Source organism: Cibotium barometz, chromosome 52 (genome assembly GCF_041138505.1).
Source record: "Cibotium barometz isolate CiBa-2024 chromosome 52, ASM4113850v1, whole genome shotgun sequence".
NCBI classification, from domain to species: Eukaryota; Viridiplantae; Streptophyta; class Polypodiopsida; order Cyatheales; family Cibotiaceae; genus Cibotium; species Cibotium barometz.
In genome coordinates, this window is record NC_141097.1 from 17,459,818 (window position 1) to 17,483,132 (window position 23,315).

General features: G+C 41.8%; 1 protein-coding gene across 2 annotated transcripts; it reads right to left on the bottom strand.

The window, feature by feature from the left end:
* Nucleotides 1–357: 357 nt before the first annotated feature.
* Nucleotides 358–14,113, bottom strand: FH (frataxin-like protein). Of its 2 annotated transcripts, XM_086788392.1 has the most exons (5): nucleotides 13,737–14,109; nucleotides 13,102–13,174; nucleotides 12,938–12,985; nucleotides 12,735–12,829; nucleotides 358–670 (listed from the first exon to the last, which is right to left on the bottom strand). In XM_086788392.1, the coding sequence occupies exons 1-5, from the start codon at nucleotides 14,039–14,041 to the stop codon at nucleotides 538–540; spliced, it is 654 nt and encodes a 217-aa protein (XP_086644518.1). In that variant the 5' UTR covers nucleotides 14,042–14,109; the 3' UTR covers nucleotides 358–537. The 2 variants fall into 2 exon arrangements, with proteins under 2 accessions (XP_086644518.1, XP_086644519.1); XM_086788393.1 differs by lacking the exon at nucleotides 12,735–12,829 and having other exon boundaries at nucleotides 13,737–14,113.
* Between the last annotated feature and the right edge of the window lie 9,202 nt (nucleotides 14,114–23,315).

Sequence of the window (23,315 nt, forward strand, 5' to 3'; positions counted from 1 at the left end):
TGAAACAATAGACCTGTTCTACACCCTGCACAAGATAGTGTAGGTTTCATGATTTCATGTAAGGCTTACGCTTATGATTCTTTTGAGATTGATTATATTATATACTATACTAGGTCCTGGTGTTTCAACCCTAGACCTACACATCCACAGGCCCAAAGTGTTACCACTTTGGCTAAAGCACGCTGGCGAGTTATATAGATATTTTTACAGAATTGTTGAAACTAGAGTACTTGGCATCAAAATTAAATAAATTGTTTCAAAATGTGGACTACTTAAATGTCAAAAAAGCTATAAATTTAAAACCAGCATACATTCGCATATGTATGAGAGAGAGAGAGAGAGAGAGAGAGAGAGAGAGAGAGTACATGTGACTCAAAGGTCCATGATAACAAAAAGGACTAAACTGGAAAAGCCACATGCTTCTCCATGAGAGACTTGTGTAGGGATGTTTGACAACTCGTAAAAAAATTTGTTGTAATCGTTGATTGAAATTTTTTCTTTCGCATGATCAGAGTAAGCCCAGCATTTTCTGGTCATTCATCTGGATAAGGTTATGGAAACGCCCAATAGCTGATTTATTTCTTTTTCCAACAATTCAAGGATCTCAGACTTTGTTCGTCTATAGACCCAACAGTGCTCCTTAGCATCCCAGTCAAATCTTGCAGGTCCACTGTTACAAACAAGATAATAGTGAGCTGAAAGTTTTTCATGTATGCTAGCTATCCATGGTCTGTACATAAATATGAGAGAGAGAGAGAGAGAGATTGTATTAAACGTCTATGAGACTAAGAGTACACATGATCCATGAATAACTGGATGTCAGAAACATTAAAAAAAGAAACATCTACCAAAGGAAACCCACCCACATAATACGTGGGCCCTATATACAATGAAGAGAGTCAAGGTTCATAAGATGTCATCCTTCTCAATGATGCACAGTGCAGCAGCAATGTCCATGTCCTGTGGCGATACATCTCTATGGCGTCCGAGAATGTCTTGGATCTACAGCTAGGGGTTCTAAACTTTAAGGACTTCGTTTGGCTCTCTAGGAACAGGGACCGCAGGGGGGAGAGAGAGAGAGAGAGAGAGAGAGAGAGAGAGAGAGAGAATGATTATCTTAATGTCTACTAGAGACCCAAAGGGTCTATGAGACCAGACCAAAAGCCGGTGTACAAAATCTGAAATCTCATCAATATACAGCCCAACGTGTCACATGCACCATGCACTGAGGTGCAGTGTGACACACTAGCTCATCATCAGTGCTATACTTATACAGAAATTAGTACCTTTTTAGGAATATTTGTCATACGCCATGACCCCATTGTGAGCCCCAATCTGGGACATGTCAGGCACAAGCTATCTCCCAGCCTTAGGTGTCAGGGTCAGTTCCTTAACCCACTTGGAAACAAGCATTTAGGTCACTTAGTACCTAAGTGTCTAAAGTACCTTCAAACTGTTACAAGCAAGATAGAAGCATTTAGTCAGTTCTTTAGGAGCATGATTCATTCGTCATTGTGTTGTGCCATCTCTCTCCATCTCTCTCCCAGCCTCCCTCTCTCTCTCTCTCTCTCTCTCTCTCTCTCTCTCTCTCTCTCTCAAGCACCATGTAATCTCAACATGGTATTAGAGCCACCCTATCCACCACACCTGTGTTTTCCATCCCACCATGTTCATGCCTGGCTAACCCTTTTCTCCACACCATCATGCTCATCTATTTTTCTGCATTTTTAGGGTTTTGCATTTTTTAGGGGTTTGGAATTTTTAAGATTTCAGCATTTTTTAGGGTTTCTACATTTTGATGCTAACGTTGCCAACATCATCATGGTTAGGGCTGTGTTTCTCTGTCCACACTGATTCTGTGTGTTTTTCTATACCCTATTGGTTGCCCACTCTTGCTATCTATTGCCTCCATGCATAGCCACCATAAGATCATACATCATAGTCACAACAGAACACGAACGGGAACAGGAACACCCCATGCCGTCCGGAACGGGAACAGGAAATGGATGGAACATGAGAGGAATGCTTTTCATTCTCTGAAGCATGCAATTATTTATGGGCCAGTATTTTGATCATTCCAGACTTGCGTTAAGTCATTCAGTGTGGAATGTGATGCATGTGGAGATTGTACTGGGGTTGTCCTCAATCAAGAGGGTCATGCTGTGGCTTATGAAAGCCGATGATTGCATGATGAAGTGGTTCATATGGATGTATATGAGAAAAAGCTTTTGACTGTAGTTCATGACTTTAAACATATGGAAGCATTACCTTCTTGGGGCTAAATTTGTGGTCAAGACCAAAGCCTACAATATTTTCTCACGTAGACAAAGCTTTCTAAGAAGAAAATGAGGATGTCAAACTTCCTCTCTATGTTTCATTTTCAGATTGTACATACTTCCGGAAAGAAGAATGTGGTGGTAGATGCATTGTCCAAGAGACCATATGTGGCTATAGTTTCTGTTAGAAATTGTGCATCTCAATGTATTGGGGGTGTGCCCATTTATTGGGTATTTATCCATTTTTCTCCTATTTAGTAGGTCGTGAGCTGTCGGCTAGCTTCTAGGGGCAGTCGGCTAACTTCCCAGCATCACTATATAAAGGGGCCTCCTCTATTCACTTGTTTATCCATCTAACCTATTTGACAAGCACATGTTCTACACCATTTGCTGGCTGATATTGCCATTGTAAAAGCCTCTTGCTACATAACATGATGTTCATTGTCTAATCTCTCTCTCTCTCTCCTTTGCTCTCCCTCTCTCCTATGTTTTGCTTCCGCATTGTGCAACTTTACCATGGTATCAATCACTTAGGTGACCGGCACTTCAAGGCAGTAGCGGTAACTTTCCTTACTACAAGAAGTTCAACGTTTTTGGGTGCACCAGAAGGCTTGTGTTTTTGCTACATATGAAAGCAGAGGGCTGCATTTTGTGCAGTTTTCCAAGCAGCTGCGTTTTCCTCATCACTAAGTGACTGCGTTTTCCACTGGTTGCTGCGTTTCATCCTGAAGGCTGCGTTTTTCACAATGGTGGCTGTGTTTTCTTCTAGGGTGCTGTGCTTCAGCTTTGGTGGCTGCGTTTTTTTGGTGGCAGCAGCTCTCTCTCTCTCTCCTCTGCTATCTTCTCCATCTTCTGTTGGTGGTGAAGGTGGTGCGTGGGCTGCGTTTTCAGCCCTGGGCAGCAGTGGAGGTGTTTCTTCTCATGTGCTTCAGCCTTGCTTTGCTTGAGAGGGGGCTGTCGGTCCTGTGCTTTCACAGTGTTGGCATTTGGAGCAGATCTCTGGACAGCAATTGGTGGTCCTCTTCTTCGCGTGTGGAGCGCCACAAACTTGTGGCATCTTCAGCCTGCCTCTTCTTCGATGGATCTACCTCCTTTGTGGTGTTTTCCGGCAAGTTTTGGTGGACTGTTTGCTACTGTCCAATCCCTTTCTCTTAGTTTTGGCAGGGGGCTGCTTGTTCCTCATACCTCGTTCCGTTGGAGACGTGTAGGAGATTGGTTGTGGAGTGTTCAGATCATCAGTGGCACAAAGGCTTGCTTGCAGAGTTGTGCTATTGCCGTGGATATGGGTTCCCTCTTGCAGGAGGCATGTATCCTTGTTTCTCAAGAGCAAGTAAGGTTCCCTCCTAGTGGACAGGATCAAGCACTTGCTACAGTGCAATAGACAAAGTTTTCAAAGACGGGCAATGATCATATATAGGATGATGACTCTGATACTTCTAGTGTCCCCAAGGCTACAAAAGCCAGGGAGGACTTGGATGGTAAACTTCTATAGTTATAGAGATAGTTCTCCACAATGTGCTTCCAACTAGAGGAGGCTTGTGGGCAGGAGAGGGGACTGTTAGTAGCTCCATTTCTCGTGCATGGGAACCGTGAGTCGGAGTTCCAAGCATTTAAAATATCTAGCTAGATAAGTTCATTTTGGAGCTATGGATTGGATGCGTTCCACGTCTATTGCTTGATGTAGCAGATATTATGGACAAGATTTATTCCGGGTTCATTGTTCGAGACTTTTGGGACGTGATCATTGTGCAGCTTTATCAGTTTCACTTGCCTCCCATGGGGACTTGTCTGCCATGCGTGATATGTACAAAAATGATGCAGATTTTGGACATTTATGGGCTGATTTGATGGCTGGTCATGCACATGCCTCTTATGTGATTAAGAAGGGGTATCTCATGAGGAATAATTGCTTGTATGTGGTGTCAGACACAAGGAAAAAGGTAATGGATGAGTACCATGCTCCTCCGTATGCAGGACAAAGGTATCATGCCTACTACTCGCATGATTGAGAGGAACTTCTATTGGCCAAATATGCATGGGGACATAAGAGGCATATGTACGTGCATGTCTCACTTGCCAGAAGGCAAAATTTGACAAGTAAAAGGCTCCAGGTTTGCTTCAGCCTTTTCCCATTCCCTCATAGCCATGTGAAAGTATAGCAATGGACTTCATTATGTACTTGCCAAGGACCGAGGATGGAAATGATGCAATTTGGAGCATTGTTGACAAGTTTAGCAAGCAAGCTCACTTTTTTGCCAATTAAGAAAACCATCAAGGAAGATCTTTCTTGCACAAGTGTTCAAGCATCATGGCATGCCGAAGTCCATTGTCGGGGATAGAGATCCCACGACTACGAGCCTCTTTTGGTGGGTTCTCTTTGTTAAGCTCGAGTTCTCATCGGCTTATCACTTGCAAATGGATGGACAAAGTGAGGTTGCAAATTCAGCCGTGTTGGATCTTCTTAAGCGCCATGTTGCAGATTAGAAGAGTGCATGGGAAAAGTATCTACAACTTGTACAATTTGCCTACAACAACACGGTGCATACCTCCACTGGAAAGGCTCCGTTTCAGATTGTCTATGGCAAGATTATCTTGCCACCTATGCTTTGTACTACGGATGAGATCTTTGTCGCTGATGAGTATGTGCGAGACCTTCATTTGGCCTTTCCACAAGTACAAACAACTATTGCTAGATCTCAGGACAAGCATAAAAGAGTTGCCCATAAGCATCGATGAGACTTGAATTCAAGAACCATTTGTCCATTGATGCAAAGTGGGTAGACGAGGAGTGCTTCACTGACTATCCACAGCTCCTCAAGGCGTATCTTGAGGCTTTTTAGTTGACTATCACCATCCCCTTGTCTCCTCATGGACTCCCAAACCTGTCATTCTTCCCCTCCTAGCAACCTTTTCACTGAAAACCATGCCCGGTCTCCAATTCCACTCCAAATTTGATGAAGATCAGTGCATCTGTTCCACTTTGTTCCCTTGTCTTCTTGCCTTGTCTCTGAACACTTTCTTTGGTCTTCTTTTCCGGAGTACTGAGTTTGGCACTTACATCCCTTGGAACTGTTTCCTGAAAGCCTTTCCTGATATGCCCCAAATGGCATCCGACTCACAAGACTACCATTCCTCTTGGGTCTTGTGGAACACCACCAACCAACCTCCTGGAAACTTCTTCCATGTCTTGTGTTACTGTCCTTGGACTGTGCACCTTCATCTGGGACACCCATCAATGTTTAGCCCTACTGTACCTAAAGCTGATACAATGTTGCCTTATCACCACACCACCAAAAGATTTAAGACATAGGCGATGGTTTCATCCATGCGCGATGCAATAAGGGTGGGTGAAACATGGGCAGCAACAATATCTCAAAACTAGCCTGAAGCTCTGATACCAATATCAGAGAATCTCTGGGAGTCTTCTTTCAGCCCTAAACGCCTTTCCTAGAACAACTTGATGCAAAACGCAAGCAAGAGATGGAGAGAGAGAGAGAGAGAGAGAGAGAGAGCTGTATTTTCAATATATTCTATATAGTACAAAAAAGTGTACTATCTAGCTAGCCATAGGCTGCCCCATAAAAGGATGAAGACCCTAGTCTAAACCTAGTCTAAGACCTATCACCCCAACAAGGTGAAAGATGCTAACAATGAGTCAATTGCCCGCTTTTATATAGGCGTTGGAAGCATATATGGAGTGGCCAATGGTCCATAGTTGCATTCCGTACTGGTACGGAAAGATTAAACCCGTACAGTACGTACAATACGGATCTGTAAGTTCCGTACATCATACAGAACAGCACAACTTGGACTTTTTTTTTTTGAAGTCAGTTTCGCATCGCCTAGGGTTCCGTATCCCTTTTTTTTTACAAATCCCCTCGTGTTTTGGGCCACCGTCGCGTTTCCGTACCTGTGTACCGTACCTGCGCCACGTGACCTTCTACGCCCGTCTGCTGCTGTCTAGCTTCAAGATGCCCACTGCCTCTCTCTCTCTCTCTCTCTCTCTCTCTCTCTCCGTGTCTCTCTCTCTCTCTCTCTCTCTCTCTCTCTCTCTCTCTCTCCTTACTACTTAGTACTTAGAAGTTAGTACTCTATAGACTCTCTCTCATGAATGATCATTGGTGACACAGACTCTATTTTCAGCCCTCTATTAATTTTGTATTTTTTCCAATCATTCCCTCTATTTTCAGAAATTCAGCCCCTTGAACAATCCCTTTTTAATGTATTTTTTCCAATCATTCCCTCTATTTTCAGAAATTCAGCCCCTTGAACAATCCCTTTTTAATGTATTTTTTCCAATCTTCATTCCCGAATTCCTCTATTTTCAGAAATTCAGCCACTAATGTGGCTTCTAATGTTGATTTTTTTAAATTGCAGCTTGTCCAAGATGCCAAAGGCACCAAATCCTAGGTGGGCTGCACACACCATCATACTTAATAGCACATCATCAGCAAGTTCAGGCACTCGTCATTGGAAGTGCCGTTATTGTAACTTGCAGCAGTCTAGCTCGATCACGCGGGTCATCCGCCACATGTCAAAGTTGGGGGCAAGGGAATTGGTGGGTGCCCAAGTATTCCACAGGAGATGGCTGATGCTATTATAAGAGAATCCCAAGGAGTTTCGACATGGCAGAGAGATTCGTAGCACTATCGTTGATAACGATGTGTTGTTGGATCCTTTGCCTACAGATGCAGCACCTAGCAGAAAGAGAGCTAGGATTTCTAAGGATGAGGAAGTGCCTGCTTCTTCTGCACCTATTGGGCAGCCTTCTACGCAACGCAACATTAATTCCTCCTTGCACTCCATGTCATGGATCAAGGAGAGACAACGTAGGGCAGAGATTGAGATAGAGCGCACTCTCATCGAGTGTAATATCTCTTTCAATGTGCTACGCACAAACCAATGGAAGAGGATGATTGCCTCTGTTGCAACTGTAGTGTCATGTGTAAGAAATGCCATGACCAATCTCAGAGGCTAATCCAGAAGGGGCAGCCAAGAAAAAGATCATTAGAGATAGGACTTGGAGCACAAGGTGCAGAAAAGGCTAGTGTGGACTAGAAGCAAGGGCCGGAAGGCCTGTCGGCTGTACCAGAACTAAGCAGAAGCTGTCGGCTGAATCAAGACAAAGGCGGCAATAGGCGCTTCATTTATGGAGCACCAAGCCCAATCGGCTGGTCGACAGCAGTCGGCCAGCTCCAATAGGGTCCAAGAGACTATATAAGGCATAGAGTGCTCATTGTTTTAGGCATTCATTCCACTAGGGAATGGGTCCAAGTTTAGGACAGATTTTGGTGTTTACCACCTTTTATGTAAGGCAGCCTATGGCTGTAGATTAGGTACCTTTTTGTACCATATGAATATACTGAATTTTCAGCTCTCTCTCTCTCTCTCTCTCTACTCTCCCTTCTGTCTATGTTTTTGCATCAGCGTGTTCTAAGTGGTGTTTAGGGCTGAAAGAAGACTCCCAGAGCTTCCGCGTGTACATGTAGGCAATGTGGATGGGTGGACAGATTTAGAGTACAAAAAGATGAGGATCACCATGTTGGAGGAAGAGAAGGAGAGGATTGAGACTTCTCTCCAACCTATCAAAGAAGGTTGGAAGAAGTTTGGTTGCACCATCATTTCAGATGGTTGGAGTGACACCAGGCGGCGCCACATAATAAATATCTTGGTCTCTTCATGTCTTGGCACCTATTTTTTGCGTACAGTTGATGCAGGCAAGGCAAGGGAGCGGATCACAGCTGATTTTATCTACCACCACATTCGTCAAGCTATTGTGGAGGAAGGGGTAGAGAATGTGGTGCAAGTGGTAACAGACAATGCCTCTAACTGCAAGAGGATGGGTGAGCTGATTGAGGAAGAGTTTCCAAGCATTGTGTAGACTCCTTGTGCTGCACACTCCTTGGATCTTCTTATGGAGGATATGGGGAGCTTGAGTTGGGTGAAGCCCATCATCGAGGATGCTACACGCATAGCTTCTTTCTTTAGAAAGAAGCACCAAGCATTGGCTATTTTTCGCTCTCATAGTGCGAAAGATATCATACAACCCTCCAAGACCAAATTCGCTTATATGTATTTGGTCTTGGAGCGTTTGTATGATGTTCGAGATGCTCTTCACCGATCAGTGGTTGATGCACCTTGGAGGCAAATGCATAATGCAGATCATAAAGCCATAAGGACCATCTAAAGAAAAGTGCTAGATGAAGAGTTTTGGACAGAAACACATAGCATCACCATAGTATTGAAACCCCTCTTTATCCTCTTGCGTGTCACAGATATGCAGGAGTCGACAATAGGAATACTCTATCATCTTTTCCACAAGATGAAGAGAGAGCTTGCAGCATGCACAGTCATCTCCAAAGCCAGGTGAATACTAAATATTGAATTGTAAATTGCAATGTCTATTTAATATTTAGTATTTATAAATTACTCTTCGAAGTTCGTAGTATGTACTTATGGTTGTTGACATTCACAGGGTGGATGAGATTATGCGCCTTGTAGAGAGGAGCTGGGATTGGATGCGTCGTCCAATTCATGGTATGACAGCACTATTGCATCCTCTCTACAAGAGTGCAGATCTCTTCATGGACACGGCGGTTCTATCCATGAGAGATCAGTACATGAGTCATGTACTGACCGATGAGCAACAGGTACACATTGATCGAGAGATGATAGGATACTCCAATAACCTTGGAGAATTCTATAGTCGCGGTGTTTCTATGCTGCCAGATGTGTGTAAGACGCCTCTTGATTCGTGGGAGACACATGGATACCATCAGCCTTAACTAAAAGCCCTTGCACTTCGGCTATTATCCCAGGTAATAATACAAAATACATATTGATTATTGATAAATTATTTGGCTTTGGAGTCACGAGTGTAGGATGCAGGGCCCAAGCTTTAAGATTTGTTATAACTAAGACTCAAATCTTCGTGGATTTAAGGATTGTTCCTCTGGAGCCTGTGAGAGAAACTGGAGTTCTTACTCTCTTATTCACACAAAGATCCGAAACCGCTTGAGCATAGCATAACTAAAGAGATTGGTGTTTTGCAGAGCCAACCTTCGACTAATTCGGAATCTTCGAAAGATGGATAGACCAAAACAAGTAAAAACATTTACGACATACTGATGCACTTCAAAGTTCATAGTAAGCTTAAAGTAATTAGTCACTAATAACTACTAGTGAATACATGCTCCATAGCTTGATGTTGAGGAGTTCGAGCGCCGCAGCCAACAACATGCCGAGGAGAGCGACATAGTACGTGATGGGCAAGAGGAGATATATAGACAGCTTCACAAAGAGCTCGAGACCATTGATAGATGAGTCACTCGAGCTTGGTCTCGAGCTCTCACTACCAGCTCCCTTACTTCTTCAGCTCAGCAGAGTCGTCCTTCCACCTCTAGAGACACCAAGGTGTATACTCGTGGTGCACATGCCAGAGCGATCAGTAGAGGTGGTCCAGAGCACCAAATGCAGACTCTTCCAGAGGAGATACCTAGGACCTCTACCATTGTTGAGGAGATACCAGGTGATGTGGGGGAACGGGAGCCACTATATGATTCTAATGGGAATCTCCTCATAGATGGAGACTACTTATCATCCTCATCTTTAGGCTTGGATGATGATGAGTGAGAGCCGGCCATATGACTATTGGCGTTCGTACTTTGTAGTATGTACTAGGATTTCAGCTTCAGCAGGACAGTCCTTCATGTTGTATGAAGTGCAGCTCATTTGACAGCTCATTTGACATTTATATAGCATACACCATACATGTTTGCATTTCAATTGTTTTTTGTGCATCTTTGTGTACTAGTATTGCTAAATTATGAATGATTTGTAATGTGTTTTTTTTATACACATTTTTAAAAAAAAAAGTGAACGTACTTAAAGTACTCATCCCGATGCGTACTTTGCGTACTCGTACGCATACCGCACCGTACCTAAAGTACTCAACCACTATGGGCCAACTTGTTGTCGATCAAGTCCCTGGACAAGAATTATAATCTTGTTGCTGACAGCCTCTTGATTGGTCCTTCAACTCCTAGCCAACAGCCACTTGGTCCCACCATAATATCTTCCTTGCCAATATTAGCTGCAGTAGCTCCAAAATCTGGTCCTAAATCTTGTCTTTATTTGTTGCCTTTTCAGGGATTAGCAATGGGATTAGCATGTACACATCATGCACATGACAATTTCTCTACATCATGAAGCAAAGATTAAAGCAAGTGGACAAGCGTTGTCCCAAGCTCTCTTTCCAAAGTTTTAGCCCATTCCCTATTGTAAAGAAGCTCACCGATATCTCCATGAAGTCGAAGTTGCCAAACAATTGGACTATGCATGATGTCTTCAACGTCTCATGGTTAAAGCCCTATGTTGGACCATCCTAAGAGGTTCCGAATCAGCAACAGCCGGAAGTGGTCAACAAATTTGAAGCCATTGAGCCTAAACAGATTCTCCTCCATAAGTGGAAGCATGGTTCCATTCAAAGGATCACACAATTCTACACAAAGTTGCACTCACAAAGCCGTTTGGCTTGACGAGGATCTCTTCCAAGAGTAGCCTCAGTTATTGGTGGACTACTTGGAGACCATGCAACTACCGCCAAGCTAAGGAGGGAATGTCACATGCACCATGCACTAAGATGCAGTGTGACATACTAGCTTATCATTAGTGCTATACTTATACAAAAATTAGTACCTTTTTAGAAAAAATTATCACACCTATGCCCGTGGAAATAAGTCAAAGGCTTTCTTGAAATCCACAAAGAATAATAAACTAGCTGCCTCCGAGCTCTCGCCTCCTTGATGATCGCATGGAGCTCTCGCCTCCAAGCTCCCGCCTCTTGAATGATTGCCCGAAGGGTGAAAATGTGGTCTAATGTGAGGTAGTTCCTCCGCAAGCCTACATGTCATGTGGCTTTCAATCACTACCCCTCCGCCCATGTCATGTGCACACTCTCTCGAGTGTGACGTGGACATGCTTCTATCCATTGGCCACCTCAAATGTCGAGTACGTGGCCAGATTCATGTGTTTGTAAGTGCTATTGTGCCCGATCATTGTAATATTATTCACGCACCCAATGAGCAACCAAGTGTAGATGTTATTGGGTTATTGTGTGAACACACTTAGTTGTCCATTATTATTATGTTTGGTAGAGTTGGTAGCCAACTCACCAACATTAGACACTATAATACAAGTCCAAGCTCAGCCGTATTCATTCGTTGATCAAACAGTCATCATCGAGTCGTTGAAAACTCAAGGACACTACTACCATTGAGTATCTCTATTCAGCATTGTATATATTTCATGTTAAATACATGGTAGATTAGGTCATCTCTCTCTACCGTGTATTGAGCATGAAGAAAAGCAATTTGGTAGATAAGGTCATCTCTCGCTTTTGTGTATTGAGTATGAAAAAGAAGCAAGTTTGTGCATGGGTTTAAGTCTCTAATTAGACGCTAATCGAAAAATCAATCAATTCATAAACACACTTTTGCAAGCACCCATGTTACAACCCATGAGCTAACATGAACCTCCAAAACTCTGTGACCTGTGACCAATCATGATAGTCCGGTAGTTATTCAGGTTCAAGGGGTCTCTTGCTTGAATAGGGGCTATGGTATGGCTAGTTCAAGAAGGGAAAAGACCAACACAAAGAGCGGCATTAAAGAGCTGCGCTAGGATAAGAGTGACGGCTCTCCATCCATGTGCCAAGTGCTCCGTGCGGAGGTCCTCAAGGTCTCTAGCTCGACCTTTGTGAAGCTTTAATAGTGCTTTCGTGACAGTCGATGTCGTGAAGAGGGTGGATGATGAGGGGTACTTGATATGCGATATGTCAGGTAGGGTCTGGTTTGGAATATCATACAACCCTCGTGCATAGGCTTCCCGTCTAGTGGGGTTGGTGATGTCAGATTTCTTTTTCCTAGTGATGCGCCAAGCATCAAAGCTATCAAGCAGGGCAGGCAAAGATGTCAAACTTTGTGGGTGTATCCCACTTGGTCCCTACTTATGCAGAAACCAAAAATAAGCTAGTCAACTCATCAACAACCAGTAGTACTAGCCTATACAAGTCTCCCAGGGTCAGAATTTCCACTCTTGTTTCGGTGTTGACAGAAACCAGTCCATAGATCTAAAACTGGAGAAGCCCTTACATTGCAACACGGTTCTGCTGGCAAAGCCCCAATGTTAAGCTTGTTCTGAGTGCATGTGAGGCAATTTTGAAGCAGCCAGAAATTACATCCTTTGCTATCTTTGCTGCTATCAGTAAAACAAGGTACTCCACAAGGAAGAAGGTGCCAGTAAGCAAAGCCACAGGGGAAAGGGTGGGGTTTTTTTTTGGGGGGGGGGGGGGGGGAGGACCGCGGCGGAGGCGGAGGGGGGGAGGGGGTTGTTTGTTAACCATAAAAGGAATTGCAAGAATTCAAACACAAGATAGCACTACCATGGGGAGAAAATCACCTCACAGGAGATGAAAGCCAAATTTGTCTATTTGGAGTTTGCTTGTTGATGACATATGTACCAGATGCCCCTAACTTTATTGTCAGCACCCCCTCCTATGTGCGTAAAAAGCAAAGACCATGTCTTTTCAATATCCAAAAAATTCTCAGAAACATAAGAGAGACAATGAAAGCCCTTTTTGATATGCATGATTTAACACTCACCGCATGATCTACATCAAACCCCTCAATATCATGTTCCTCCCCAAGCTCCTGCAGAATAAGAACATGACTGTATGACTTGAAATGTTTTTCTTATGTTTATACCAAATAAGCATTACAGAAAAGTATTATACCAAAGCTCGATTGATAATCTCATCAATACTCACATCAATTTTTTCCTGTATATGGTTTAGGATTTCATCGACCAGTTCATGAAACTCTCTCTCGTTTAGCAAAGAGCTGCAAGAAAAAGGAGACATATCATTTGCAGCAATCTTCTGACACCAAAGACAGGGGTCTGCATGACCTATACAGGAAAAGATAGCTAGTCGCTTCTCTGGAGCCCAGAGAAAGTCATTTCTATATTTTACACATGGAAAATCAAGTGGAAGCTGTGGAAAAAAGCATGCAAAAATGTCAAGTGAGATGAAACCCTGATATCAAATGAGATAATTTCTACATTTTACACATAGAAGATAAACAAATACATGGACGGAATCTGTGGGAAAAAGCATGCAAAATTGTCAATTGAGATAAAATTCTGATGTCAAATAGTATAATTTCTATATTTTACATAAAATAAATAATTAAATGAATGGAGCTGTGAAAGGTGCATGCAAAAATGTCAAATGAGATGAAACCTTAATGTCAGATGAGATGATTTCCATATTTTAAACATAAAAGATAAATAAATAAATGGAAGCTGTGGGAAAAAGCATGCACAAATGTCAAATGAGATGAAACCCTCATGGCAGATGAAATGGAACCCGGATGCCGGATGAAAACCTAATGTTTTTCTCACCTGTTACCGGTGGGCAACGAGCCAGCGGTGCTGTCTTCTCCCAGAGGTTTTGTGGCAAGTCTGCGAGTTCGAAGGCCGCTGCCGCTGCCGCTGCTGCATGGAGAGAGCGATCGCGCTAGTGAATGATAAGCAGCACAGCCGCCCAGACATCGAGGTGAAGGTAACCTAAATTTCTGCTCAGCAGCAGCAGGAGGAGGAGGAGAAGCAGGAACATACAGAAAACTTCGATGATGGGTCCGCAGAAGCCTTCTTGGCAATGCTCGGTAGCAGCACATTTTCATGGCATGATGAAAGATGATTCGCATGAGGAACCTCTTAGGAAGTGTGTTTGTGTGTGTTTTTTGGACAAACTACTATACATCGTGGAATACATGGAATCCCTAAAGATAATACAATCTTGGAGAGTGCTGCAAGAAGACTTTGGGGAAAAGTTGCAATGGGTTTGGTGAGGTCTACTCCGATGCGTCCGTTAATTTCTTACTTGATAAGAGGTAATAAATAATGGTGCACTGAGAGTATAATGGAATGGTGGCACAAAGTCCATGTGGAGCCCATGCGAAAGGAACCATCATGTAATCCTCACATACCATACCTTGTCAAGTCCCTCATTGCTAGTTTCATGGATGAGTGCATTGCAAGCATGGAGAGTCGATGCCTATCCATAATAGATGTGGTACAGATATGTAATTGTCCAGAAAAGCGCATCAATAACAATGAGTAAATGCTCCATAAACTACAAGAATGATAGGATGAGGCACTGATGGCTTACTTTGGTTGTCTCCAAAGCATCTCTGGAAGCCAAGGGAAAGAAAGAATGCATCGATCTTATCATACCATGCCTTGGGCGCTTGTTTCAAACCATAAAGGCCTTTGTGCAATTTGTACACCTTACCCTTGTGTCTAGGGACCTCAAAACTTGGAGGCTATTCAACATAGACCTCCTCATGCAAGTCACCATTAAGGAAGGTAGACTTAACATCCATTTGATAAACCGGCCACAGTGAGGATGAGCAAAGGGAGCAAGAACTGTCCGGATAGTGGTGTATTTGGTTGTAGGGGCAAAAAGTTTCATCATGGTCAATACCCTCAATTTGAGAATACTCCTTTGCAACCAATCTGGTTTTGTGTTTGTCTAGAGAACCATCGGCATGAAACTCGGTTTTAAAGACCCAGTTGACCTGCCTATACAATGGTCGGCGGTCCACAAGCTCCCATGATGTACCATTCCTTTCAATTGAATTAATCTTGGTATCCACCACTCAGGAAGAGCAAGAGCCTCTTTAGCTGTAGTAGGCTCATATGATTACACCACGTTACTCATCAAGAATGATGAAGCTACTATAATCTTCGTGTCCATGTCAAAGGTGCTGCTAAGGAGTCAGCAAGCTGATGAAAATCAACATTTGAGAGATGAGAGTCACGAACAATGGCTTCCAACCATCAAAGAATCTTGGGGGCAATCCTCTGTCGCATAGAAGTAGGAGAAGTAGGAGAAGCTAAGGGTAGAGAAACTTGGGATGGAGAAGCTGAGGGTGGAGAAACTTGGGATGGAGAAGCTAGGTGTGGAGAAGTTGTGAGGGGGGTGAGGGTGCTGAAGAAGAAGAGGAAGAAGCAAGAGGATTAGGAACCTCTATGGTAAGCTTGGGGTGAGACCAAGAATCATCAGATGAGGATTCAACAACGTGAACATTGTGGGAAATCACTAAGAACTTCTTCTTTGGATTTCATTATCTGTAAGCTTTGGATTGAGAGTTATAACCAAGGAATTTGCACTTCTTAGATTTGGGATCAAATTTGGACCTGGTAAAATTAGGGATATGAGCATAGGCATCACAATCGAAAAGCCTGAGATGTGAAACTGAAGGTTTATGTCGTGTAAAAGCCTTCTCTAGTGTCATACTAGCAACCGCCTTTGTGGGAGAACAGTTGATGATGTAGACAAGAGTGGTCACAACTTCTCCCTAGAAAGAGGAAGGAAGATTAGAAGAAGAAAGCATGATATAGGCCATCTCCTGAATAGTCTTGATTTTGCATTCAACCACACCATTCTATTGTGGAGTGCCAGGTGTGGAGAACTGACGGCCAATACCTTTATGGGAATAAAGTTATGGAAGGCTTTGGAGATGAATTCTCCTTTGTGAGATAAGTTTTCTAGGGTTTCCTTAGGGTTCAGCCTTGGCCGCGGCGCAGTTCGCACACAGCACAGGTAATGAACTTGTCGAACCTTTTGTGTGGTCGCATTCTCGACCAGGGCCAGCCTGAGATTTTTTCACCAAGATATACACCCAAACTTAACGTTATAAATCATCAATAATAAGCATGAAGTACTTGGCACCACCTGGGTAGTAGTAGTCCACGTGGGATCGTTCAAGTCCATATGTATAAACTCCAAGATGTGAGAAGCCCGACTAGTGACGTCGTGAGAGGGAAAGGCTCTCTGTGTTGCTTGCCATGCAAACAAGCCACACAAATGGAGTGGGAGGGTTGCAGCTGCATAAGACTCTCCACCATCTACTAAGAAGATAACTAATGAAGAGAAGCATAGTTGAAGTGCCCGCCGTAGTAGCAAGCATGCATAAGACTCTCCACCATCTACTAAGAAGCATAGTTCAAGTCCCCGCCGTAGTAGCAAGCATGCTACAACGATGTATCCACCTGAGCTACCAAGGCATGCTTTGAAGAAGTCGTAGCAAATGAGATTGTGACTCATTCAAAGAGCCACCAAATTCCTTCAACCTATAAATAACACCTTCTTGTACACCTATAGCAATAATCTACAAGATGTTAATGTTAATGACCTCAAGAACTAAACCATCAAAGTCCATGACATAGACTTTCTCTACAATCCAAAACACTAAGAGCAGATTGTTAAAAAGAGCTTGGGAACATAAAGCACATCTTGGATGGTAGAGGTTGGCTAGGAGAAGAGTTAAGTCACATGTTCCCCACATAAGAGGCCTCAAGGTTGGAAGCATCACCACACCTTCGAAGAGCTAGGCCGAATATCATGTAGAATGGACATGTCATGAGTCATGTGAGTAGTGCACCCAGCAATCAATCTCACCCTAAGGAGAAGTCACAAATTAGCTTAGCATCGGCCTCGGTAATAATACCCCATAGCCAATGATACCGAAGTAAAGTCTTCGTCTGCAAAGACTAATGAAAGTAGTTGATCCCATCTAGGATGGATTTCTTGGGAAGTTAGGGAATAAATGAAGAGATGACAATTGATGTAGAAGCCATGGAATCCTCCTCTTGAATCTACAGTGCAAAGGCTGCCCACTCCTCCCTAGATGCTAGGTGAGGTGAAAGAAAGATATAGAACTGTACTCCTTCCAGAGATCAATGATTAATGCACATGGGTGAAGACAGGTGTTATGAGAATATATTTTAAGTCCTCTAGAAAAATATTATTTATCCCCTCTTGAGTAATTTGTTGGGGACGCCTAGATTACTCTTGCATCATGCCGGCTAGGTTAATATCGTGGGTGACACCACTATAAATATTGATACGTGCAGTATATGATGTATGTTTGAGGCCACCTATGATTATTTCAGTTAGGTTTGTATGGCAGGGTGATCCTGGGGTACTTACACCTGGTAGTCATGAGTTAGTGATGATTTGTGCCTGTTTAATATTTGTGGGATTAATTTAATAATTAATTGGGCTTATATTTTCAGGTGATGAAGACTATGGGAATTGAAGAGTTTACTTTGGAAGAAATGTCTTGGTTCATCACATTTCATTTTTTGGCAAGCATAGTAGCTTGCAACCTTATCAAATGATTTTTCCATTTTGAACTTTAGGAAAGATACATTTATTTATGTGGAATTTATTAAAGCCTATGGCTTTACCCTAGTCTCAATTTGACACTCTATTTTTGTTAAAGAAGAGTGCCGTGCTCTCTAAAAAGCACATCTTGTATATTTTGGGGGCTATGGCCTAATTTTGGTGAAAAAGAAAGCTAATAAAGAAATACTCGTGTGGGGAGAGGCCACGCACAAGAGGGGGGAAGATTGCACCCAATATGGTTTTGAGCTAAGTATTTTTAATTTTGTGTTTTTAAATTTCAATTGATTTGATTTAGTTGAAACTTACAAAGCAATGGTTTTTATGGTTGAATTAACTCTTGTGAATTCTCTACTCTTCCACAATCATTCCTAGAATAAGATTCCGGTTTGCAGAGTTTTTAGAACCCAAACTGGTCATTATGAGTTTTTGGTTATGCCATTTGGTTTGACCAATGCTCCAGCTACTTTCAGCCGTATGATGAATCGCATATTCCTTAAGTTTCAAAGTTTTGTTATAGTGTTCTTTGATGACATTCTTGTTTTCAGCAAGGATCGACAAGAGCATGAACAACACTTGGAACAAGTGTTCAATCTTTTAAGAGAAAATGAATTGTATGTCAATCCTGAAAAGAGTTCTTTCTTTCAAGAGGAGATTGAATACTTAGGTCATATAGTGTCGGCTGAAGGGATTCGTGTAGATCCTAAGAAAATTGAGTGTATTGCTTCTTGGCCTACGCCTAAAAACATACATGATCTTAGATCTTTTCTTGGATTATGTAGTTATTATAGGAAGTTCGTCAAGAATTTTGCTTGTATTGCTCATCCTTTGACTGAACTCCTTAAGAAAGCTACAAATTTCAATTGGACTGAAAAGCAAGATAAATCTTTTGCAACACTCAAGAATGCTTTAACACAAGCACCAGTTCTAACACTACCTGATTTTCAAAGACCATTCTTTATAGTAGTGACTGATGCTAGTGGCAAAGGATTTGGAGCTGTTCTTATGCAAGACAACCATCCTATTGCTTATCAAAGTAGAAAGCTTAAGCCTGCAGAGCAAAATTATAGCACTTATGACAAGGAATTAGCAGCAGCAGTGCATGCTTTGAAAATCTGGAAGCATTACCTAATGGGTTCTGAATTTCTCATCAAGACAGACCAACAAAGCATTAGGCATTTGCTTACGCAACCTCTTATTTCAGATAGGCATATCAAATGGGCAGCTTTCATTTAAAGTTTCCAACCTATGATTCAATATCAACCTGGAAAAGAAAATGTTGTTGCCGATGCTTTGAGTCGAAGACCAAATATCAACAACATTTCCATTATTGAAAGTGAACCATTTATACTTATGAAAGAAACGAAGTTGATCCAGATTTTTCTCAAATATGGATCAAATTGCGTGAAAACAATTGGACACCTCACGGAAGTTATTCTCATAATGATGGCTATCTTTTCTTTGAGAAAAGATTGTGTGTTACTCAACCTTACAGATAGCTTATCTTGGAAGAGATGCACCAACCACCATTTGTGGGACATAGAGGAGTTTTCGCAACACTTCAAGTAGATTCTTGAGAATTCTATTGGCCTCATTTGAAGAATGATGTAGCTAAATTTGTAGCTGAATGTAACATTTGTCAAACAATTAAAAGCTACAAAGGCAAAGCTTTAGGATTGCTTATGCCTCTACCTATTCCTGATAGACCATGGGAACAAGTGTCTATGGACTTCATTACTGGCTTTCCTACTACTTCCAGTCACCATGACATGATTTGGACAATAGTGGACAGATTTAGTAAGCAAGCCTATTTCATTCCATGTAAAAAGACACTAACTTCTCAGCAAGACGCGAACATATTTGTTAAGCAAATTTTTGTTCATCATGGTCTACCCAAAGTGATAGTTTCTGATAGAGATTCTAAATTTTGTAGTCACTTTTGGGTTGCTCTTTTCTCAAACTTAGGCACTAAGTTAGATTTTTCCATGGCTTTCCATCCGGAATCGAATGGACAAACCGAAGTTACAAATAGCACTATCTTAGATATGCTTAGGGCCTATGTTTCCCAGCAACCTAGTGCATGGGATAAGTACATACACCTACTCCAATTTGCTTATAATAATACTCCTCATACTACTACTGGTCGAGCACCATTTGAGATTATCTATGGAAGAGCATTGCCTATTCCGGCTACTAGACTCTCTCATAAGATTGAAGCTACCGACCAATATGTTAGAGACTTTGATCGCATTCTATCTGAAGTGCGTGATTGTATTGCAAGAGCTCAAGAGAGGTATACATCTCAAGCAAATAGGAAGCGTAAAGATTTTTCATTTCAAGAAGGTGATTATGTACTTTTGAGAATTGAAAAAAGTCGATTAAAGAGTGTGGAAAAATTCCTTGCAATGAAGCTAGCGCCTAGATATTATGGGCCATTTAAAATTCTTCAAAAGATTAATGATGTGGCCTATAGACTAGAGCTTCCATCTAATTGGAATATCCATAATTCTTTTCATATCCATCTCTTGAAACCTTTTCGAGGAACACTTCCTACTCACCCAACATTACTCTTCCACAATCATTCCTAGAATAAGATTCCGGTTGCAACAAGAGAGCCGATCAGATGCATAATGAAGTAAGGGAGGGAGAGGCTAATGGAGCAAGTGCACAGTTCTACCATTCTGTGGTAGGGACGAAATACAAAAATTAGAAAAGATAAAAATTACATTTTAAAAAATTGCATCCTCTACAGAAAGAGAGGGTTGGAAAGAAGAAAACGCTTGCTTCCTATAGAGTGTAGAAGCAAGGGCCTAAGAACCATAACACAAAAAGCCTTTTCTTATATACGGCACAAATAGCCAAGTTAGCTAGTAGAAGAAACCCATAACCAGTGAAAAAACCTACGATTAGGAAAAAGTGCCTAAAAATGTGGAAAATTTTACCCATGATTGAGTAAAATACATCAAATAAATGTGCTGCATAGATGGTGCAAGAAATGGGATAAACGTTGGAGATGGACATAGTCCAACGAGCTTTATATTCACCCCCTTAGAAAAGGAGCATTTTGCTATGGTGACAACAAAGTGAGGACATAACATACGAGCTAGCACACCCACATCGGGGAGTTGCATTGCATATCGAAGGCAAGAATTAATGATATATGATTTGACAAAGGCTAAGGTAATCTCTTGACTTGAACATATTTGGCACCGTCAATGGGGATTAGCTGTGTTCTTCCATCCATTCCAAGCTATTAGGATCACGCAATATTTCTCGATGTTGAAAAGGGAGTCATACTCCAAAAAAGCGTACAATTTTGGAGCTTTGGATAAGTTTAGCTTGTTTACATTAGGTTACGCCGTTCATTTGCATACATTAAAAGGGGAAAACTATTAGCATTTTACATCATTTTGAAGCTCACAAGGGTTTGATCTTATTGCATTAAGCCAAGGAATAGCTTAGCATTTATGATTAGGAATCCACTCCGCAAACATAAGCCTTGAGCTTCATTAGGTGTGAATTAGAGTCAGGAAGTTGTGAATTTTAGTTCATGCATTTTAGATTTTTTCTCCATGTATGGTAAAATAAGTAGTATGTAAAAAAATAATCAAAAAGTATAAAATCACTTACCAAAATATTATAAACTAGAATTAGGAACCTTAACCATCCCTATCAATTCTTAAAAACCTCAAAAAACTCTAAAAATCGGGCCAAACCATATCTCTTGTGTTGGGAGACGTGAGCCTATAGTCCCACAAAAAAAAGACATAAGTCAAAGATGCAAATCGATACATGTGTATATGGAGATGACATGAGCGTCTAGGAACCTCAAGGTTAGGTAGTGCCCAAACCATGTCAGATGCCATAATATTCCAAACATTTGTTGGTGTCCATCTTAAGCTGGGATTGTCCCAAGCTAGCCATGGCCAAGCAACCCAATAATTATAGTTATTCCGATAATCGAGACATGTCTCTTTTGTTGTACCCCATTAGGATGAGCATTCCATAAAGCACCCAACACCAAGCGCACATAGTGCAAACAAGAGTCCCACTTTCTATAGGAGCCCATTATAGAAGCTCCTTTAGTATAAAACAAAGTTCAAGCGCCTCTTCATTTGGATGAAGAATAGGGAACAACGGGAAGAATAAACAACCAATGATTGTGAGTACCTCAAACCCAAGGGATTCATAGAGCATTCACATAACATGTCTTTTGTTGCATCAATCTTATAACCTCAAAGTGTAGGATAAGTACCTTTAGAAAATGCATAGCCTAATCCTTGAGATAGATGGTTGTATGCAACCCCCTTATGTTCAACTGCCACATGAATACATAGAAGACTACTTAGGATGACACAATCCAAACCCTGAGACATAGGGTTTTTTATAACTTAGGATGTAATTTAAAATGGGAAGGGGAGTTGCCATAAACATAGCACCTAAAGGCTTAGAATTGGGCAAAATAAAGCCAATACACATCTCAAGGACCAAATTTGATGCAATTGGAGATCCCATTTGGTACATCTAGAGTAGCTCGATCAAGTCGGTGAGGCCATGGGAAGGATTGATGATCCCATAAAGATATGCTCATATGGACTTTGCCTTGAAGGCAAAGTAGGCCAGTGGTACAAATCTCTAAACCTACTTGAAAAGGCCAGCTATGACGTCTTGAGAACATGTTCATTGTGGGCTTCTCATCCAGTGGATCTAGATGTGGAACCCCATTGCACAAATCTATATTCTCAAAGCACAAGAGAAAGGAGAGACAATGAGAAATTACATAATTAGAACCAAGTATCTCCATATGAGATACAGCTCGTAAAAGACCGATGGATGACTAATTGCTTAGTGATGATCAGTTTATGATTGATCTCAAGAGTAAGAGGCTTCATGATTATCTCTATAAGTCTAGACACTACATCTTTGATGGGTGTTGCCATGAGGTAATAGACATAGCAGACAACAACCTGTAGAGGGATGTACAAGTTAACCACCCAAACTAAGAGATAGGGGATGATGCTGGGACACATCATCCTAAGCCTCAACAGTTAAGGGTGGCCAACAACAAGCCTCAACTAGAGTCTTGGTGAGAAGGATATGAGTATGGTCAAGTTGGCACAAAATCTACTCAATTTCTTAGACCAATAATAAGTGACATGGCTAATGCCCCAAGAGCAGCCATGGCTAGCTCCTTAAGCTGGACACCCACACTTATTTCCACATAAAGATATGGTTTAGTGTACTAGCTTGCCATTTCATTGTTATTCTGAGTGTCTTCTATGTCTAAGTCTAAAGTATGACTCTTACTATGCTAAATATGTTGTTTGTTCACCCAAAACCACACACAAGTATAGAGTGTCCATCATTGCTAAGGCCTACTTAATAATAAATTTGTGAACACCACATGAACCACAATTAACCCATTGTTGGTACCAAGGAAACTCGACAAGGTGGACTCATGCACCACAACCCCTATCACCATTAGCTCTACCATCTACCCATCTAAATGCACCTTAATTGACACATAGTCTAGTGCTTGTCTATCAAAACCCTTCATCAACGAGAGGTATATACAAAATGCCACTAAACAATAGTCTCCACAATATTGGATGGTGCTGCTAGTGTCAGCATAATCACAAAGGATTGTTGGGAGGCCTAGGGAAGGCCACCACTTTGTAGGTGCCGATAAGAACACAACTAAACCATTGGGCATCATCCTTCAAGATGTAAAGATTAAGATCTCTTTCCACCACACATTTATGATGATAAATTTTTGATGTATACCATGA

Bases quoted from the DNA above. Each gene is read 5' to 3' on its own strand.
- FH (XM_086788392.1), bottom strand. From the start codon at position 14,041: ATGCGAATCATCTTTCATCATGCCATGAAAATGTGCTGCTACCGAGCA. The intron at 13,175-13,736 runs GTGAGAAAAACA...TTTTTCTTGCAG, and splicing joins TCGTTGCCCACCGGTAACAG to CTCTTTGCTAAACGAGAGAG. The intron at 671-12,734 runs GTGATTTTCTCC...TGTTTGTAACAG, and splicing joins TGGCTTTCATCTCCTGTGAG to TGGACCTGCAAGATTTGACT.